Source organism: Miscanthus floridulus, chromosome 8, assembly GCF_019320115.1.
Source record: "Miscanthus floridulus cultivar M001 chromosome 8, ASM1932011v1, whole genome shotgun sequence".
Taxonomy (NCBI): Eukaryota; Viridiplantae; Streptophyta; class Magnoliopsida; order Poales; family Poaceae; genus Miscanthus; species Miscanthus floridulus.
The window spans coordinates 67,915,294-67,934,173 of NC_089587.1; the positions used below are offsets into that span (position 1 = coordinate 67,915,294).

Sequence of the window (18,880 nt, forward strand, 5' to 3'; positions counted from 1 at the left end):
GGGTTATTTACCGAACAATGACTTTTTGGGAGCAAAGAGGATTTTTGTGTCAGAGCAAACTCCAATGGTTGAGCTCATAGAGTGATAGTAACAAATTAATCTGAGAAAAAGAAAAGGAGAGTAAAGTGTCCAAGTTCGGGTGTGACATTGCTTCATAAGATGCTCCATTATATTAGAGCCTCCAAACTATAAGAATCTTGGAGGAATTCGTTAAATGGACTAATTTGTACGGCTAGGCATCTTAGTTATGAATGAGCACTAATGCAGTTGTTATGATTGACACAGATTTATAGTATCTGATACAACTAGATTTCCACCCTAGGGTAGAATATATAAATAACATCATACTGTTGTCATGAGACCATGAACTCTACTTTGAGGATATATGCATGTAATAGATTTGAAAACCTGCTTTAATTATTCTGCTGATTTTACCTAATATGATTGGCTGGAGTTCACTCTTGATTCTCTGTGGTAGTTTCTTGTATAATAAGACTGATTTAAGTAACCTGGCCGTGTTCTTTCTTTGAAGCAATGATTTTATTTGAAACAATAAAGTACCTGGCACTCAGTTTTAGTACCATGCTTGTGGAGAGCCAATGTTATATTCCCTGGCTGACTATTTTAGAGAAAGAGACCCTTGTACTAAATATGAAGGCCAAATCTTTTATTTCTGGAGGTACCTTGACAGCTTTATAATCTTGGCCACCTTGCATATTTGTGATTCTAGTTTAGAATCATCAAAATATATTCCTCCAAACAATCTTCTTCTTGGTGACTCTAGTTATATACTACTCCGCCCCGTAAAAAGAGTCACTATGGGACTTGTGCTGGTCAATCTTTCTTAAATTTGGCTAGATTTATGAAAATATTAGCAACATTTATATCTCCAAATAAATTTGTTATAAAATATATTCAACTATCTATCTAATGATACTAATTATCATAAATATTAATATTTTTAAGGGAAAATGGTGTTCTTGCCCCTGTTCAGCAATCCAATTGTGATTTTGCCCTTGTTTTTTCAACTTTGTGATTTTGCCCCTGTTATTTTAAAATGAACCATCCGTTTGCCCCTGGTTTGGATGTCTGTTAGATGGACATGGAATAAATGAATTAAAAAAAAATCAAAATCCCTGTAAACAGAGGCAAAAAGACCATGTTGCCCCTCATCTTATCTTCAACTTCCTGTTCGTCCACGACCGCGGCGCTCGCAGGGGCGCGTTGTGCGGGGGACGGTGGCACCTGGCTGCGGGGCGCGGCACTCGCCCACGCCCGCGGCGCGCGCAGGGCAGCAGCGGTGCCCGCCGCGACGCTCGGGTCAAGGCACGGGGCGGCGGCGGCGCCTGGCCGCGGGGCGCGGCGCTCGCCCACGACCGCGGCGCTCGCCCACGACCGCGGCGCGCGCAGGGCTGCAGCGGTGCCCGTCCGCGACGCTCGGGTCAAGGCACGGGGCGGCGGCGGCGCCTGGCCGCGGGGCGCGGCGCTCGCCCACGACCGCGGCGCGCGCAGGGCAGCAGCGGTGCCCGGTCGCGACGCTCGGGTCAAGGCACGGGGCGGCGGCGGCGCCTGGCCGCGGGGCGCGGCGCTCGCAGGGCCCCGGCACGCGCAGGGTGGCGGCAGCGCCTGGTCACGGGGCGCAGTGCTTGTAGGGCTGCGGCACCCGCTCTTGAGCTCCCGTTCACCGCACCTGGCCGGAGACCGAGACACGCCCTTGTTTGGGACCGCCGCCGCCCTATTCCCAGCTGCCCAGGCCTCGTCGGGCTCAAGCCCTTTGCCGGCGACGAGCACTCACCACAGCAGGTATGCCTGCCCCTTCTGTTCCCTTCCGTGCGAAACTGAGCACCCGAACGGCCGAACCCTAATTTAAGCTATTTGGCTATCTGTATTCGATCGGATCTGATCTAATCACAAGTGTATGCATGTATTATGCCTACTAACTTGGTTTTTTTGGTAAAATTGTTGGGTGTACACCCATGACCTTGCCCCCCTGCTGCGTGCTAGAGTAGCCTATTGGATTTTGTTGGTAGTGGAGCTGCCAGTTCAAGTCTTTTTCATGTCTTTCTGATACTTTAATTTGGCTAGATGTGGTTTAGGGTGCTTGATTATGGCTCAGGTTTAGGAATTTTTGTGAAAATCAGCGTGATTATCCAGACTTAGGTCTTGTATCTACTGGTTGAGGGTTAATTATCCCCTGTACTGGTGTCTGGTGGTTAGATATCTCTTATGATACCCCGGTTAATTGAAGCATTCCTGTTTTGTGGGACGTTGATTCATTGGTCTTACTATCTTTTAATTCTAACTAGTACTATATGTTTATCTGTCAAGGCAACGTTGAAATTTCCTATGACTAAGTATTAAGTGACGTGTTTTGATTTAGTGATCTCTCGATGATAATTTCTGTGCTTCTGTGTCAAACTTCCACTTACAGGAACTAGATAATTGATCTTCGCTAAATTGATAATTTCTTGCAAGCATCAAACAGGGTTATGCTCTTCTCCTTTCTGAGTGTGTAACTTTGTTGCTGCCAATTTTATTATGATTTAAGGTTGTTAATGGAATGTATGCTTGTTTTTCCAGATGTTGCATTATTTAGTCTGATGTGTAATTAAAGGATTTACCCCTTTTGTTCTGGCTGATTCTTAGCTCATTTTCTAACAGTACCGTAATGTTTGTTATGTTGGTATGTAGGGAGTAACCATGTCTTCTTCAATGGAATCATTTTCTAACAGTACCGTAATGCGTGTGGAGGCGAGGTTGGCGGCTCTCCTGTGCAAGATAATGGTTAACCAAGCTGATGATGTTGCAGGGATAATCTCATCTAAGGCTGGCCTAAAATATCTGGGTCCTGATGTTGATGCTATGAAGGCTGTTGCTGATGCATACTCTAAAAGATCTCTCAAGTATTTTGAAACTGCCCTTCGCGATTACAAGTCCCAACTGGAGGAGGACCCTATTGTCCACAGGCATCTTTCTTCTCTGTATGATACGCTCTTGGAGCAGAACCTCTGCAGGTTGATTGAGCCCTATTCAAGGGTGGAGATTGCTCATATAGCGGAGATGATTGAATTGCCGGTTGACCATGTTGAGAAGAAGCTGCCACAGATGATCCTCGACAAGAAATTTGCTGGGACTCTAGATCAAGGTGCTTGCTGCCTCATTATCTTTGAGGATCCCAAGACGGAGGAAATCTTCCCTGCCACTCTCGAAACCATTTCGAATGTCGTGAGGTCGGCCAAGATCATGGCTTGAAAGCAGCTAGTCTTACCTGTTTGCTCTGATTTCATTTTCAGTTCTGTCGATGTCCTCAGACATTTAGTCCTTCATCAATATTTGATAGTTTATTGTGCATGTTGCCGCTCAATTTAGTTTAACAAAACATACTCTTGCTTGCTACATACTGCTAGGAACAAGACAGTTTGCTGTTTCTGCGTGGTGGAAGTACTGTGAACACTTGCTGGTCCCAGGCATAAATTATACTTATTGTGCTACTACGATATTTGGCCCAATGTCGGGCTGCCTTACTCTTTACCACTACAGGTTCATATGACCAATGGCTGACTATTTTATGGTTGAGTCGGATGGATGTTATTGTGTGCCGCGCAGGACAGCAGCGGCGCCCGGCCGTGATGCTTGGGTCAAGGCGCGGGGCAGCGGCAGCGCCTGGCCGCGGGGCACAAAGCTCGCGCGGGGCTTGGTGCGGGGGCGTGCGGGTGCTGCGCGTTCGCGTCCTCGGTGGCCGCGCCATGGCCGGACGGTCGACCCCGTGCCGCGCGCAACCGAGCCTCGGCCAGACAGGGGCAAAATCACAATTAGGCATAAAAACAAGGGGCAAAATCGCATGGGCATTCATGTCTTTTGTACAAAGTTTAACACCGTTAGGGGTGGATAACGGAGCAGGGGCAAACCAGTGCTTCGTGAATGGCACAGTAGGGGTAAATTCACAAAGTCAAAAAAATAGGGGTAAAATCACAATTTCGATACAAAACAAGGGTACAAACGCAAGAGCCCCTATTTTTAATATATATTTGATCACAGTTAAAAGTGTTTAACTTCTTGGGAAGCGAGAATGACACTTTTTATGGGACGGAGGGAGTATGTGTTTCGAGCCAAATTAGGTAATCTATAGATTGGGTGTTTGGTGCCAAATATTTTAACACAGAATTAAAAAAATGTTAAATTAACTTACAATAGCCACTGAATAATGCCAAGGACTATGGAGAAGAACTAGCTAACACAATAACATATCCTTGGCTAGCTAGATTTCCACCCTAGGGTAGAATATATAAATAACATCATACTGTTGTCATGGGACCATGAACTCTACTTTGAGGATATATGTAATAGATTTGAAAGCCTGCTTTAATTAGTCTGCTGATGTTACCTAATATGATTGGCTGGAGTTCACTCTTGATTCTCTTTGGTAGTTTCTTGTATAATAAGACTGATTTGAGTAACCTGGCAGTGTTCTTTCTTTGAAGCAATGATTTTGTTTGAAACAATAAAGTACCTGGCATTCAGTTTTAGTACCATGCTTGTGGAGAGCCAATGTTACATTCCCTGGCTGACTATTTTAGAGAAAGAGACCCTTATACTAAATATGAAGGCCAAATCTTTTATTTCTGGAGGTACCTTGACAGCTTTATAATCTTGGCCACCTTGCATATTTGTGATAAAATGTGATTTACTTCAAGTTTAGAATCATCAAAATATATTCCTCCAAATAATCTTCTTCTTGGTGACTCTAGTTATATACTACTCCGCCCCATAAAAAGAGTCACTATAGGACTCGTGCTGGTCAATCTTTCTTAAGTTTGGCTAGATTTATGAAAATATTAGCAACATTTATATCTCTAAATAAATTTGTTATAAAAATATATTCAACTATCTATCTAATGATACTAATTATCATAAATATTAATATTCTTTAATATATATTTGATCAAAGTTAAAAGTGTTTAACTTCTTGGGAATTAAGAATGACACTTTTTATGGGACGGAGGGAGTATTTGTTTCGAGCCAAATTAAGTAATCTATAGATTGGGTGTTTGGTGCTAAATATTTTAACACAGAATTTAAAAAAATGTTAAATTAACTTACAATAGCCACTGAATAATGCCAAGGACTATGAAGAAGAACAAGCTAAACACAATAACATATCCTTGGCTAGCTAGGGCCATTGTAAATGTTTCACTGCAAAAGGAACATGCTATGTTGATGGATAGAGTGCATTGAAGATCAAACAGCTAGCATCTAAAAGGTCTCAAGTGTCACAGGCCAAACATGCATGGAGATGACAACAATGTTTCTTTTAAGAGCGTCCAATGAGCACTCACTTGCTCTCCATTGGGTGCTTTGCCTTCCATTACGCAAAAGCTAATTGGAATCAGTTCATGCTTTATGCCCCAAAGCACTAGCTATATAGCATCTATTACTATGAAGCATCCCACAAGGAGATGTCTCCACTTCTCCAGTGCCACCAGGTGGCACCCTTTCCAGGCTGCAGCATATTTCAGTGATGAATCTGGATGACATCTGGATTCATACTGGTTTCTTGTGATTTCTTTCTGCTTCTACTTGTCAGTTTTAAGGGACCTTCCGGTCTCTACTATACACATCAGATCAGTTTAATAGATATCAGTGCTGTAAATGAAGATGAGAAGAAAGTTTCTTAAACTATTGTACACACCTGTAGAAATTGAAACATGCAGCTAATTCAGTGATACCTTTTAGTGATTCATGCTGATTCATTTTAGAGAGTATAGCCTTCTACAAGCCTGTTCGCTTGCTCGTATCTGGCTTATAAGCCATGGCTTATCAGCCAACGAACAATATTTTTCTCTCACACCAAACCAGCCAACAGTACTTTCAGCCATGGCTTATAAGCCAAACCAGCCCAAACGAACAGGGCGTACAAGGTCATGAAACCCAACCAATGAATCCCCAGGGTCATCAACATCTCCTCATCCAGCAGCTAAATCCGAAGATATAAAAAGCCATACCGAGGAAACAGCCCACTTCGTCTCGCCCTGCGTTGCCCCTCCCACGCGGGCGACTCGGGTGGCCCGACCACAGCCGCCGCCCCCTCCCCTCTCCTCCCCTCCCCTGCCGCGCCGCCGCCGGAGCAGGCCACCGGCAAGGCCGTGCGGCTCGCCGGGATGGCGGTGGCGGGGCCTCTCATCCTCGCGCCTTGGCAGAGAAGCGGCACAGGCTGCAGCGGGCCGGCTGGGCGCGGCCTCGTCTGAGCCGCGTGGGGCTCGAGGGAGCCGCCTGGCCGCGGCTACGGCAGCGCCGGCTGGAGCCCAGACAGGCGCTCGGTGGTGGCGGCGGCGGGATCTCCTTCTTCCACTCCGCCGTCCCTCCTCCTCGTATGGCAGCGCCGGGCGGCGACGTTCTGGGCTGCTACTTGGCCTGGGGCCTAGATCCGGGGCACTGGAAAGCGGATCCGGCGACCAATGGCTGGGGGGCGGCGGCGACAGGCTTGGGGGCACCGGGTTCTCTGCCCTAGCGGCTGGATCCGGCGCCCTTGGGTGCTGGGGGCGGCGCCCACCGTGGTGGGACACTCGGCGACCGCGGTGCCCCGGCAGGCATCGGCTGCGGGTGCCAGAGGCCGGCGGACCTCGTTCAGCAACGGGCTTCGGTGTGCGGCAGTGTGACGCACACGGCAGGGTAAGCCCGATCCCGTGTTACCCCCCGGCCAGAGGGGGTGGCGGACGACGCAGCTATGCGGCTGCTGCGTGCAGCTGGCGCGTCGATGCCTCTCTGGAAGGGTTTTCGTTGGGATGGCGGGGCAGTGACGACGGTGGCGACAACAGGATAGGGTCCGGGTCTTGGTCGGACGTTTGTGCTGGGAACCCTTTGGGCGAAAGCCTTGACGACGGCGACGTCTGTGGGCGCCGCATCCCCTGCTGAGGGCGTCGTGTTCCCCAGCACTTGCCTTCCACGGGTGAAAACCCGGTCCATCTTGGACGAGCGACGGTGGCGTTCTCGACGTCATGCCCTTCTTGAAGGCATCGCTGATTGGATCTCGTCTCAACCACGACGTTGCCTTCGGTTGATGCTCTTAGCTTCTCGGCAGCCCGGTCTGCGTGTGGAGGGAGGACTTGCAGCGTGAAGTCGGAGCTGCTGCGTCAAGGGATGTGGCTCGGCAACGATGACATGAGGCGAACCACCCCCTCTTTCGTCTACTGGGAGGCTTTGAAGGTGTGGCAAATGCCGGGGTGCGGGGCGGAGGTCAAGATAGGAAGTCGGAGCTGCTCTTTGTTTTGAGCTTGGCAACGATGACCTGTTGCTGCCTCTCGCTTTGGGCCATCTTTTTTTCTTCATTAGGTTCGTCTGTGTCTGCCATGGGAAGTCGGAGCTGCTGGTTGCTTTGTAACCACGCTCGGCAACAATGACTCATGACAGTTTTGTTTCCCTTCCGCGTCGCGTGGATGGGTCAGCCATTTGTGTGGCGTGTGTTGGCACCACGTTTGGCTACCCTTCTTGTACATAATTTTCTTTCGTCTTAATTGAGCGGCAGAGCTCCTGCCTTTGTTTCAAAAAAAAAAATCCGAAGATACTCTTATTAAACACTAGTTGTTTATTTTTAGAGCCATTTGTAGATCTATTTTTCTGAGAAGTGTAGATTAGTACAGGATATGAACTAGTTTATCTGTCTTTACTTCCAAAAATAAGAACTACATACTTTATGTTCATGTCACAGTATACGTTTTTGTAATCACTCTTTAGTATCTACATACAGACCCGTCGATGAGGGCGTGCGGCCTAAGCAATGGAAGTCATGGAACAGAGCCTCCAAATTTATCAATAATTGTTTCATAAATTTCTCAGCGGTAGAAAGGTTAAGACTCCGTATAGTTGTAGTCACGCATCCAAGATTTATAAGATAGTTGCTCATTCAAATTTGGTCCGGTCTTCTTTTGTTTATTTCAAGGAGTATCTTATATATAACCTTAAAATTTCCAAGATAGTTGATGCTTTTCAGTAAATCATGAGGTTAGTTCTACCTATTTTTAGCATCAATATTTGATATATTACTAAACTTTGTATATTGAAATAACACATGTAAAAGTTAAAGTATTCTTTAGTTATATTAGACATGATTTCTTTTTTCAAATTTTCGGACCTCATTTTGCATTTCGTTTCGTTCTGGGGCCCAAATTCCTAGAGACGGTCTTGTCTATTAACTGTTAGAGTGGTAGGGTAGGATTAATTTCCAGAATATAGTCTAACAGTAACTTGTGTACCTGGAGCTAAAAACTGCACCAAATTCAGAACCGACTTTCGTGATCTCTGATTCATCCTAGGGAGACTATGTGCTTCCCAAGTTGGCTCACGAATACACAAAAAACCTTGAGCCCCAGATTCATCCACATCTCCTTAAATCTGCTAAACACCAAACAAAGATGCCTTTCTAGAAACACTTGTCATTTATCTTACCTGACTGCAAATTGCAGATTAGCATAACATATGTATTCTTCTTTATGTTCATGTTAGGACGTATTTTAGACGAGGAAACATCGTTTTCACGAGCAAGACACTCTCTTTCACACAATGATAGCTTCCAGTCCTAAAAGAAAAAAGATGGCTGCCAGTCTGCATTAATTCCATATATTCTTGAGCTCACTCTCTCTGGTTCTGGTTCTCCCAATCCAATGAGTAGCATGAATGCAGTAGAGCCATTTTTTTCAGTGGGCCAACCAGAGAAAAATTTTGTCCAGAGGTGTAGGTGATGCAATTCTGCGTCAGAGAGCACTAAGAAGAGGGCATGGTTTAAAAATGCAAATGGCAAGGGAATCCTCTGGGCTGGGCACTGCAAATTGTTGGGGAAGAGATGCTCCATCCAGCAAAAGAGAGTGAAACGAGGGGTTGTTGACGTGACAACCAATTTGTTGGGCATCAGGTTTTCGATGAAGCCTAGCAAAGCTAGCCATCTTTCTAACAAGACATATAGTCGAAGCGAAGCGAGGCAATCATCGCCTGTTGTGCATGCATGCTGCACATATATGAAGGCATTTTACTTGATTTGCCACACCTTTGCATTGTATCGTACTAACTGATCCTGCAACTTAACAGGCTCTGCATTGGTTGCTTTCGGTGTTCCAAGATTCAGAGCCAAAGGGAGTGGTCCTGGACGCCTTGCCGCTCGCCGCCTTTGCATCCTGGAAAGGCCGCCCGTCTTTGTTTCTTTGCAGCGGCTGGCGGCTGCAGTTCTTTTCTTGCAGGGGTACTTGTTATCACTTCTTGTACCTCTTAGCACACATGACACAAAGAACCAAAGTTCAGTGTAACATGGCAGACACTAACAAGTGCTCAGTCACATTGATGCCAAGCTCTGTGTTTGTTAAGTGATATATATATGGATAGGCATAGGCTAGGATAAGCTTACATTTTTTTAGCGTGCATTTTCAGTAGTTTCTGTAACTCATATATCTATCAAATTTCAAGGGAAAAAGCAAGATATGATAGGTTGGGTCCATTAGTGGATATGGGGTTATTTACCGAACAATGACTTTTTGGGAGCAAAGAGGATTTTTGTGTCAGAGCAAACTCCAATGGTTGAGCTCATAGAGTGATAGTAACAAATTAATCTGAGAAAAAGAAAAGGAGAGTAAAGTGTCCAAGTTCGGGTGTGACATTGCTTCATAAGATGCTCCATTATATTAGAGCCTCCAAACTATAAGAATCTTGGAGGAATTCGTTAAATGGACTAATTTGTACGGCTAGGCATCTTAGTTATGAATGAGCACTAATGCAGTTGTTATGATTGACACAGATTTATAGTATCTGATACAACTAGATTTCCACCCTAGGGTAGAATATATAAATAACATCATACTGTTGTCATGAGACCATGAACTCTACTTTGAGGATATATGCATGTAATAGATTTGAAAACCTGCTTTAATTATTCTGCTGATTTTACCTAATATGATTGGCTGGAGTTCACTCTTGATTCTCTGTGGTAGTTTCTTGTATAATAAGACTGATTTAAGTAACCTGGCCGTGTTCTTTCTTTGAAGCAATGATTTTATTTGAAACAATAAAGTACCTGGCACTCAGTTTTAGTACCATGCTTGTGGAGAGCCAATGTTATATTCCCTGGCTGACTATTTTAGAGAAAGAGACCCTTGTACTAAATATGAAGGCCAAATCTTTTATTTCTGGAGGTACCTTGACAGCTTTATAATCTTGGCCACCTTGCATATTTGTGATTCTAGTTTAGAATCATCAAAATATATTCCTCCAAACAATCTTCTTCTTGGTGACTCTAGTTATATACTACTCCGCCCCGTAAAAAGAGTCACTATGGGACTTGTGCTGGTCAATCTTTCTTAAATTTGGCTAGATTTATGAAAATATTAGCAACATTTATATCTCCAAATAAATTTGTTATAAAATATATTCAACTATCTATCTAATGATACTAATTATCATAAATATTAATATTTTTAAGGGAAAATGGTGTTCTTGCCCCTGTTCAGCAATCCAATTGTGATTTTGCCCTTGTTTTTTCAACTTTGTGATTTTGCCCCTGTTATTTTAAAATGAACCATCCGTTTGCCCCTGGTTTGGATGTCTGTTAGATGGACATGGAATAAATGAATTAAAAAAAAATCAAAATCCCTGTAAACAGAGGCAAAAAGACCATGTTGCCCCTCATCTTATCTTCAACTTCCTGTTCGTCCACGACCGCGGCGCTCGCAGGGGCGCGTTGTGCGGGGGACGGTGGCACCTGGCTGCGGGGCGCGGCACTCGCCCACGCCCGCGGCGCGCGCAGGGCAGCAGCGGTGCCCGCCGCGACGCTCGGGTTCAAGGCACGGGGCGGCGGCGGCGCCTGGCCGCGGGGCGCGGCGCTCGCCCACGACCGCGGCGCTCGCCCACGACCGCGGCGCGCGCAGGGCTGCAGCGGTGCCCGTCCGCGACGCTCGGGTCAAGGCACGGGGCGGCGGCGGCGCCTGGCCGCGGGGCGCGGCGCTCGCCCACGACCGCGGCGCGCGCAGGGCAGCAGCGGTGCCCGGTCGCGACGCTCGGGGTCAAGGCACGGGGCGGCGGCGGCGCCTGGCCGCGGGGCGCGGCGCTCGCAGGGCCCCGGCACGCGCAGGGTGGCGGCAGCGCCTGGTCACGGGGCGCAGTGCTTGTAGGGCTGCGGCACCCGCTCTTGAGCTCCCGTTCACCGCACCTGGCCGGAGACCGAGACACGCCCTTGTTTGGGGACCGCCGCCGCCCTATTCCCAGCTGCCCAGGCCTCGTCGGGCTCAAGCCCTTTGCCGGCGACGAGCACTCACCACAGCAGGTATGCCTGCCCCTTCTGTTCCCTTCCGTGCGAAACTGAGCACCCGAACGGCCGAACCCTAATTTAAGCTATTTGGCTATCTGTATTCGATCGGATCTGATCTAATCACAAGTGTATGCATGTATTATGCCTACTAACTTGGTTTTTTTGGTAAAATTGTTGGGTGTACACCCATGACCTTGCCCCCCTGCTGCGTGCTAGAGTAGCCTATTGGATTTTGTTGGTAGTGGAGCTGCCAGTTCAAGTCTTTTTCATGTCTTTCTGATACTTTAATTTGGCTAGATGTGGTTTAGGGTGCTTGATTATGGCTCAGGTTTAGGAATTTTTGTGAAAATCAGCGTGATTATCCAGACTTAGGTCTTGTATCTACTGGTTGAGGGTTAATTATCCCCTGTACTGGTGTCTGGTGGTTAGATATCTCTTATGATACCCCGGTTAATTGAAGCATTCCTGTTTTGTGGGACGTTGATTCATTGGTCTTACTATCTTTTAATTCTAACTAGTACTATATGTTTATCTGTCAAGGCAACGTTGAAATTTCCTATGACTAAGTATTAAGTGACGTGTTTTGATTTAGTGATCTCTCGATGATAATTTCTGTGCTTCTGTGTCAAACTTCCACTTACAGGAACTAGATAATTGATCTTCGCTAAATTGATAATTTCTTGCAAGCATCAAACAGGGTTATGCTCTTCTCCTTTCTGAGTGTGTAACTTTGTTGCTGCCAATTTTATTATGATTTAAGGTTGTTAATGGAATGTATGCTTGTTTTTCCAGATGTTGCATTATTTAGTCTGATGTGTAATTAAAGGATTTACCCCTTTTGTTCTGGCTGATTCTTAGCTCATTTTCTAACAGTACCGTAATGTTTGTTATGTTGGTATGTAGGGAGTAACCATGTCTTCTTCAATGGAATCATTTTCTAACAGTACCGTAATGCGTGTGGAGGCGAGGTTGGCGGCTCTCCTGTGCAAGATAATGGTTAACCAAGCTGATGATGTTGCAGGGATAATCTCATCTAAGGCTGGCCTAAAATATCTGGGTCCTGATGTTGATGCTATGAAGGCTGTTGCTGATGCATACTCTAAAAGATCTCTCAAGTATTTTGAAACTGCCCTTCGCGATTACAAGTCCCAACTGGAGGAGGACCCTATTGTCCACAGGCATCTTTCTTCTCTGTATGATACGCTCTTGGAGCAGAACCTCTGCAGGTTGATTGAGCCCTATTCAAGGGTGGAGATTGCTCATATAGCGGAGATGATTGAATTGCCGGTTGACCATGTTGAGAAGAAGCTGCCACAGATGATCCTCGACAAGAAATTTGCTGGGACTCTAGATCAAGGTGCTTGCTGCCTCATTATCTTTGAGGATCCCAAGACGGAGGAAATCTTCCCTGCCACTCTCGAAACCATTTCGAATGTCGTGAGGTCGGCCAAGATCATGGCTTGAAAGCAGCTAGTCTTACCTGTTTGCTCTGATTTCATTTTCAGTTCTGTCGATGTCCTCAGACATTTAGTCCTTCATCAATATTTGATAGTTTATTGTGCATGTTGCCGCTCAATTTAGTTTAACAAAACATACTCTTGCTTGCTACATACTGCTAGGAACAAGACAGTTTGCTGTTTCTGCGTGGTGGAAGTACTGTGAACACTTGCTGGTCCCAGGCATAAATTATACTTATTGTGCTACTACGATATTTGGCCCAATGTCGGGCTGCCTTACTCTTTACCACTACAGGTTCATATGACCAATGGCTGACTATTTTTATGGTTGAGTCGGATGGATGTTATTGTGTGCCGCGCAGGACAGCAGCGGCGCCCGGCCGTGATGCTTGGGTCAAGGCGCGGGGCAGCGGCAGCGCCTGGCCGCGGGGCACAAAGCTCGCGCGGGGCTTGGTGCGGGGGCGTGCGGGTGCTGCGCGTTCGCGTCCTCGGTGGCCGCGCCATGGCCGGACGGTCGACCCCGTGCCGCGCGCAACCGAGCCTCGGCCAGACAGGGGCAAAATCACAATTAGGCATAAAAACAAGGGGCAAAATCGCATGGGCATTCATGTCTTTTGTACAAAGTTTAACACCGTTAGGGGTGGATAACGGAGCAGGGGCAAACCAGTGCTTCGTGAATGGCACAGTAGGGGTAAATTCACAAAGTCAAAAAAATAGGGGTAAAATCACAATTTCGATACAAAACAAGGGTACAAACGCAAGAGCCCCTATTTTTAATATATATTTGATCACAGTTAAAAGTGTTTAACTTCTTGGGAAGCGAGAATGACACTTTTTATGGGACGGAGGGAGTATGTGTTTCGAGCCAAATTAGGTAATCTATAGATTGGGTGTTTGGTGCCAAATATTTTAACACAGAATTAAAAAAATGTTAAATTAACTTACAATAGCCACTGAATAATGCCAAGGACTATGGAGAAGAACTAGCTAACACAATAACATATCCTTGGCTAGCTAGATTTCCACCCTAGGGTAGAATATATAAATAACATCATACTGTTGTCATGGGACCATGAACTCTACTTTGAGGATATATGTAATAGATTTGAAAGCCTGCTTTAATTAGTCTGCTGATGTTACCTAATATGATTGGCTGGAGTTCACTCTTGATTCTCTTTGGTAGTTTCTTGTATAATAAGACTGATTTGAGTAACCTGGCAGTGTTCTTTCTTTGAAGCAATGATTTTGTTTGAAACAATAAAGTACCTGGCATTCAGTTTTAGTACCATGCTTGTGGAGAGCCAATGTTACATTCCCTGGCTGACTATTTTAGAGAAAGAGACCCTTATACTAAATATGAAGGCCAAATCTTTTATTTCTGGAGGTACCTTGACAGCTTTATAATCTTGGCCACCTTGCATATTTGTGATAAAATGTGATTTACTTCAAGTTTAGAATCATCAAAATATATTCCTCCAAATAATCTTCTTCTTGGTGACTCTAGTTATATACTACTCCGCCCCATAAAAAGAGTCACTATAGGACTCGTGCTGGTCAATCTTTCTTAAGTTTGGCTAGATTTATGAAAATATTAGCAACATTTATATCTCTAAATAAATTTGTTATAAAAATATATTCAACTATCTATCTAATGATACTAATTATCATAAATATTAATATTCTTTAATATATATTTGATCAAAGTTAAAAGTGTTTAACTTCTTGGGAATTAAGAATGACACTTTTTATGGGACGGAGGGAGTATTTGTTTCGAGCCAAATTAAGTAATCTATAGATTGGGTGTTTGGTGCTAAATATTTTAACACAGAATTTAAAAAAATGTTAAATTAACTTACAATAGCCACTGAATAATGCCAAGGACTATGAAGAAGAACAAGCTAAACACAATAACATATCCTTGGCTAGCTAGGGCCATTGTAAATGTTTCACTGCAAAAGGAACATGCTATGTTGATGGATAGAGTGCATTGAAGATCAAACAGCTAGCATCTAAAAGGTCTCAAGTGTCACAGGCCAAACATGCATGGAGATGACAACAATGTTTCTTTTAAGAGCGTCCAATGAGCACTCACTTGCTCTCCATTGGGTGCTTTGCCTTCCATTACGCAAAAGCTAATTGGAATCAGTTCATGCTTTATGCCCCAAAGCACTAGCTATATAGCATCTATTACTATGAAGCATCCCACAAGGAGATGTCTCCACTTCTCCAGTGCCACCAGGTGGCACCCTTTCCAGGCTGCAGCATATTTCAGTGATGAATCTGGATGACATCTGGATTCATACTGGTTTCTTGTGATTTCTTTCTGCTTCTACTTGTCAGTTTTAAGGGACCTTCCGGTCTCTACTATACACATCAGATCAGTTTAATAGATATCAGTGCTGTAAATGAAGATGAGAAGAAAGTTTCTTAAACTATTGTACACACCTGTAGAAATTGAAACATGCAGCTAATTCAGTGATACCTTTTAGTGATTCATGCTGATTCATTTTAGAGAGTATAGCCTTCTACAAGCCTGTTCGCTTGCTCGTATCTGGCTTATAAGCCATGGCTTATCAGCCAACGAACAATATTTTTCTCTCACACCAAACCAGCCAACAGTACTTTCAGCCATGGCTTATAAGCCAAACCAGCCCAAACGAACAGGGCGTACAAGGTCATGAAACCCAACCAATGAATCCCCAGGGTCATCAACATCTCCTCATCCAGCAGCTAAATCCGAAGATATAAAAAGCCATACCGAGGAAACAGCCCACTTCGTCTCGCCCTGCGTTGCCCCTCCCACGCGGGCGACTCGGGTGGCCCGACCACAGCCGCCGCCCCCTCCCCTCTCCTCCCCTCCCCTGCCGCGCCGCCGCCGGAGCAGGCCACCGGCAAGGCCGTGCGGCTCGCCGGGATGGCGGTGGCGGGGCCTCTCATCCTCGCGCCTTGGCAGAGAAGCGGCACAGGCTGCAGCGGGCCGGCTGGGCGCGGCCTCGTCTGAGCCGCGTGGGGCTCGAGGGAGCCGCCTGGCCGCGGCTACGGCAGCGCCGGCTGGAGCCCAGACAGGCGCTCGGTGGTGGCGGCGGCGGGATCTCCTTCTTCCAATCCACTATCCCCTTCCTCCACGTATGGCAGCGCCGGCAGCGACGTTCTGGGCTGCTCTTGGGCCTGGGCGGCTAGATCCGGTGCGCTGGAAGCTGAATCCGACGCCTCCATGGCTGGGGGCGGCGGTGCTGGCTTGGGGCACCGGGTTCTCTGCCCTAGCGGCTGGATCTGGCGCCCTTTGGGCTGGGGGCGGTGCCCATGGTGGTGGGGCACTCACGACCGGCAGCGGCCGACGGTGACCGGCAGCATCGGCTGCGGGTGCCAGAGCCGGCAACGTCGTCCGGCAACAGCTTCGGTGTGCAGCAGTGTGACGAGTGCGGCAGGGTAAGCCCGATCCCGTGTTGCCCGGCCAGGGGGGGTGGCGGCTGACGCATGCCTCTCTGGAAGGGTTTCATTGGGATGGCGGGGCAGTGACGACGGTGGCGACAACAGGATAAGGTCCGGGTCTTGGTCGGACGTTTGTGCTGGGGAACCCTTTGGGCGAAAGCCTTGACGACGGCGACGTCTGTGGGCACCACATCCCCTGCTGAGGGCGTCGTGTTCCCCAGCACTGCTTTTCACGGGTGAAAACCCGGTCCAGCTTGGACGAGCGATGGTGGCGTTCTCGACGTCATGCCCTTCTTGAAGGCGTCGCTGATTGGATCTCATCTCAACCACGACGTTGCCTTCGGTTGATGCTCTTAGCTTCTCGGCACCCGGTCTGCGTGTGGAGGGAGGACTTGAAGCGTGAAGTCGGAGCTGCTGCGTCAAGGGATGTGGCTCGGCAACGATAACATGAGGCGAACCACCCCCTCTTTCGTCTACTGGGAGGCTTTGAAGGTGTGGCAAATGCCGGGGTGCTGGGGGCGGGGAAGTCGGAGCTGCTCTTTGTTTTGAGCTTGGCAACGATGACTTGTTGCTGCCTCTCGCTTTGGGCCATCTTTTTTTCTTCGTTAGGTTCGTCTGTGTCTGCCATGGAAAGTCGGAGCTGCTGGTTGCTTTGTAACCACGCTCGGCAACAATGACTCATGACAGTTTTGTTTCCCTTCCGCGTCGCGTGGATGGGTCAGCCATTTGTGTGGCGTGTGTTGGCACCACGTTTGGCTACCCTTGTTGTACATAATTTTCTTTCGTCTTAATTGAGCGGCAGAGCTCCTGCCTTTGTTTCAAAAAAAAAAATCCGAAGATACTCTTATTAAACACTAGTTGTTTATTTTTAGAGCCATTTGTAGATCTATTTTTCTGAGAAGTGTAGATTAGTACAGGATATGAACTAGTTTATCTGTCTTTACTTCCAAAAATAAGAACTACATACTTTATGTTCATGTCACAGTATACGTTTTTGTAATCACTCTTTAGTATCTACATACAGACCCGTCGATGAGGGCGTGCGGCCTAAGCAATGGAAGTCATGGAACAGAGCCTCCAAATTTATCAATAATTGTTTCATAAATTTCTCAGCGGTAGAAAGGTTAAGACTCCGTATAGTTGTAGTCACGCATCCAAGATTTATAAGATAGTTGCTCATTCAAATTTGGTCCGGTCTTCTTTTGTTTATTTCAAGGAGTATCTTATATATAACCTTAAAATTTCCAAGATAGTTGATGCTTTTCAGTAAATCATGAGGTTAGTTCTACCTATTTTTTAGCATCAATATTTGATATATTACTAAACTTTGTATATTGAAATAACACATGTAAAAGTTAAAGTATTCTTTAGTTATATTAGACATGATTTCTTTTTTCAAATTTTCGGACCTCATTTTGCATTTCGTTTCGTTCTGGGGGCCCAAATTCCTAGAGACGGTCTTGTCTATTAACTGTTAGAGTTGGTAGGGTAGGATTAATTTCCAGAATATAGTCTAACAGTAACTTGTGTACCTGGAGCTAAAAACTGCACCAAATTCAGAACCGACTTTCGTGATCTCTGATTCATCCTAGGGAGACTATGTGCTTCCCAAGTTGGCTCACGAATACACAAAAAACCTTGAGCCCCAGATTCATCCACATCTCCTTAAATCTGCTAAACACCAAACAAAGATGCCTTTCTAGAAACACTTGTCATTTATCTTACCTGACTGCAAATTGCAGATTAGCATAACATATGTATTCTTCTTTATGTTCATGTTAGGACGTATTTTAGACGAGGAAACATCGTTTTCACGAGCAAGACACTCTCTTTCACACAATGATAGCTTCCAGTCCTAAAAGAAAAAAGATGGCTGCCAGTCTGCATTAATTCCATATATTCTTGAGCTCACTCTCTCTGGTTCTGGTTCTCCAATCCAATGAGTAGCATGAATGCAGTAGAGCCATTTTTTTCAGTGGGCCAACCAGAGAAAAATTTTGTCCAGAGGTGTAGGTGATGCAAATTCTGCGTCAGAGAGCACTAAGAAGAGGGCATGGTTTAAAAATGCAAATGGCAAGGGAATCCTCTGGGCTGGGCACTGCAAATTGTTGGGGAAGAGATGCTCCATCCAGCAAAAGAGAGTGAAACGAGGGGTTGTTGACGTGACACCAATTTGTTGGGCATCAGGTTTTCGATGAAGCCTAGCAAAGCTAGCCATCTTTCTAACAAGACATATAGTCGTAAAGCGAAGCGAGGTGGAATTCGTAGCGGCATTAGCCACCAAAACCCTAGTGCCGCAAAAGGGCCAGCGGAATTCGGAGAAAGCCGGCCGGCCTCCTTGTGTTTTGTAGAGGTAGACCAAAATAAATGCAAAAGAGAAGTGGCTGGCTGGAGGATTTAGATTTTTTTTTTTGTTGTAACCAACTTCTTCACCTTCTAGCAAGCATCCTAAAATTCTATTCTTGTAAAAGAGTTTTGCTTTTAGAGGTTGTAGAAGAATATAATTCTTGTAAATAAATATTCTTAAAAATATATATAATTCTTACAGGTTGTAACAAGAATATAATTGTAGCTAGCGCACTTGTCATATACTCAAAGAAAAATGCATCACTGACTCTGATTCTGATTGCTTGTACGTATGTATCCCATTCCCAGGTAGAAATAGAATCAGATCTCAAGCCTTGATATATATGATCAATGGGCAATG

At 45.9% G+C, this 18,880-nt stretch overlaps 1 protein-coding gene across 1 annotated transcript; it reads left to right on the forward strand.

Annotated features, from left to right (window-relative positions):
• Positions 1-971: 971 nt before the first annotated feature.
• On the forward strand, positions 972-3,452 carry LOC136469297 (uncharacterized). Its single transcript, XM_066467540.1, has 3 exons — positions 972-1,004; positions 1,147-1,803; positions 2,692-3,452. Exons 1-3 carry the CDS (start codon positions 972-974, stop codon positions 3,250-3,252), a joined length of 1,251 nt encoding a protein of 416 aa, XP_066323637.1. The 3' UTR covers positions 3,253-3,452.
• The last annotated feature ends 15,428 nt before the right edge of the window (positions 3,453-18,880 follow it).

Bases quoted from the DNA above. Each gene is read 5' to 3' on its own strand.
- LOC136469297 (XM_066467540.1), top strand. From the start codon at position 972: ATGGTGTTCTTGCCCCTGTTCAGCAATCCAATT. The intron at 1,005-1,146 runs GTGATTTTGCCC...CCCTGTAAACAG, and splicing joins CCCTGTTCAGCAATCCAATT to AGGCAAAAAGACCATGTTGC. The intron at 1,804-2,691 runs GTATGCCTGCCC...GTTGGTATGTAG, and splicing joins ACGAGCACTCACCACAGCAG to GGAGTAACCATGTCTTCTTC.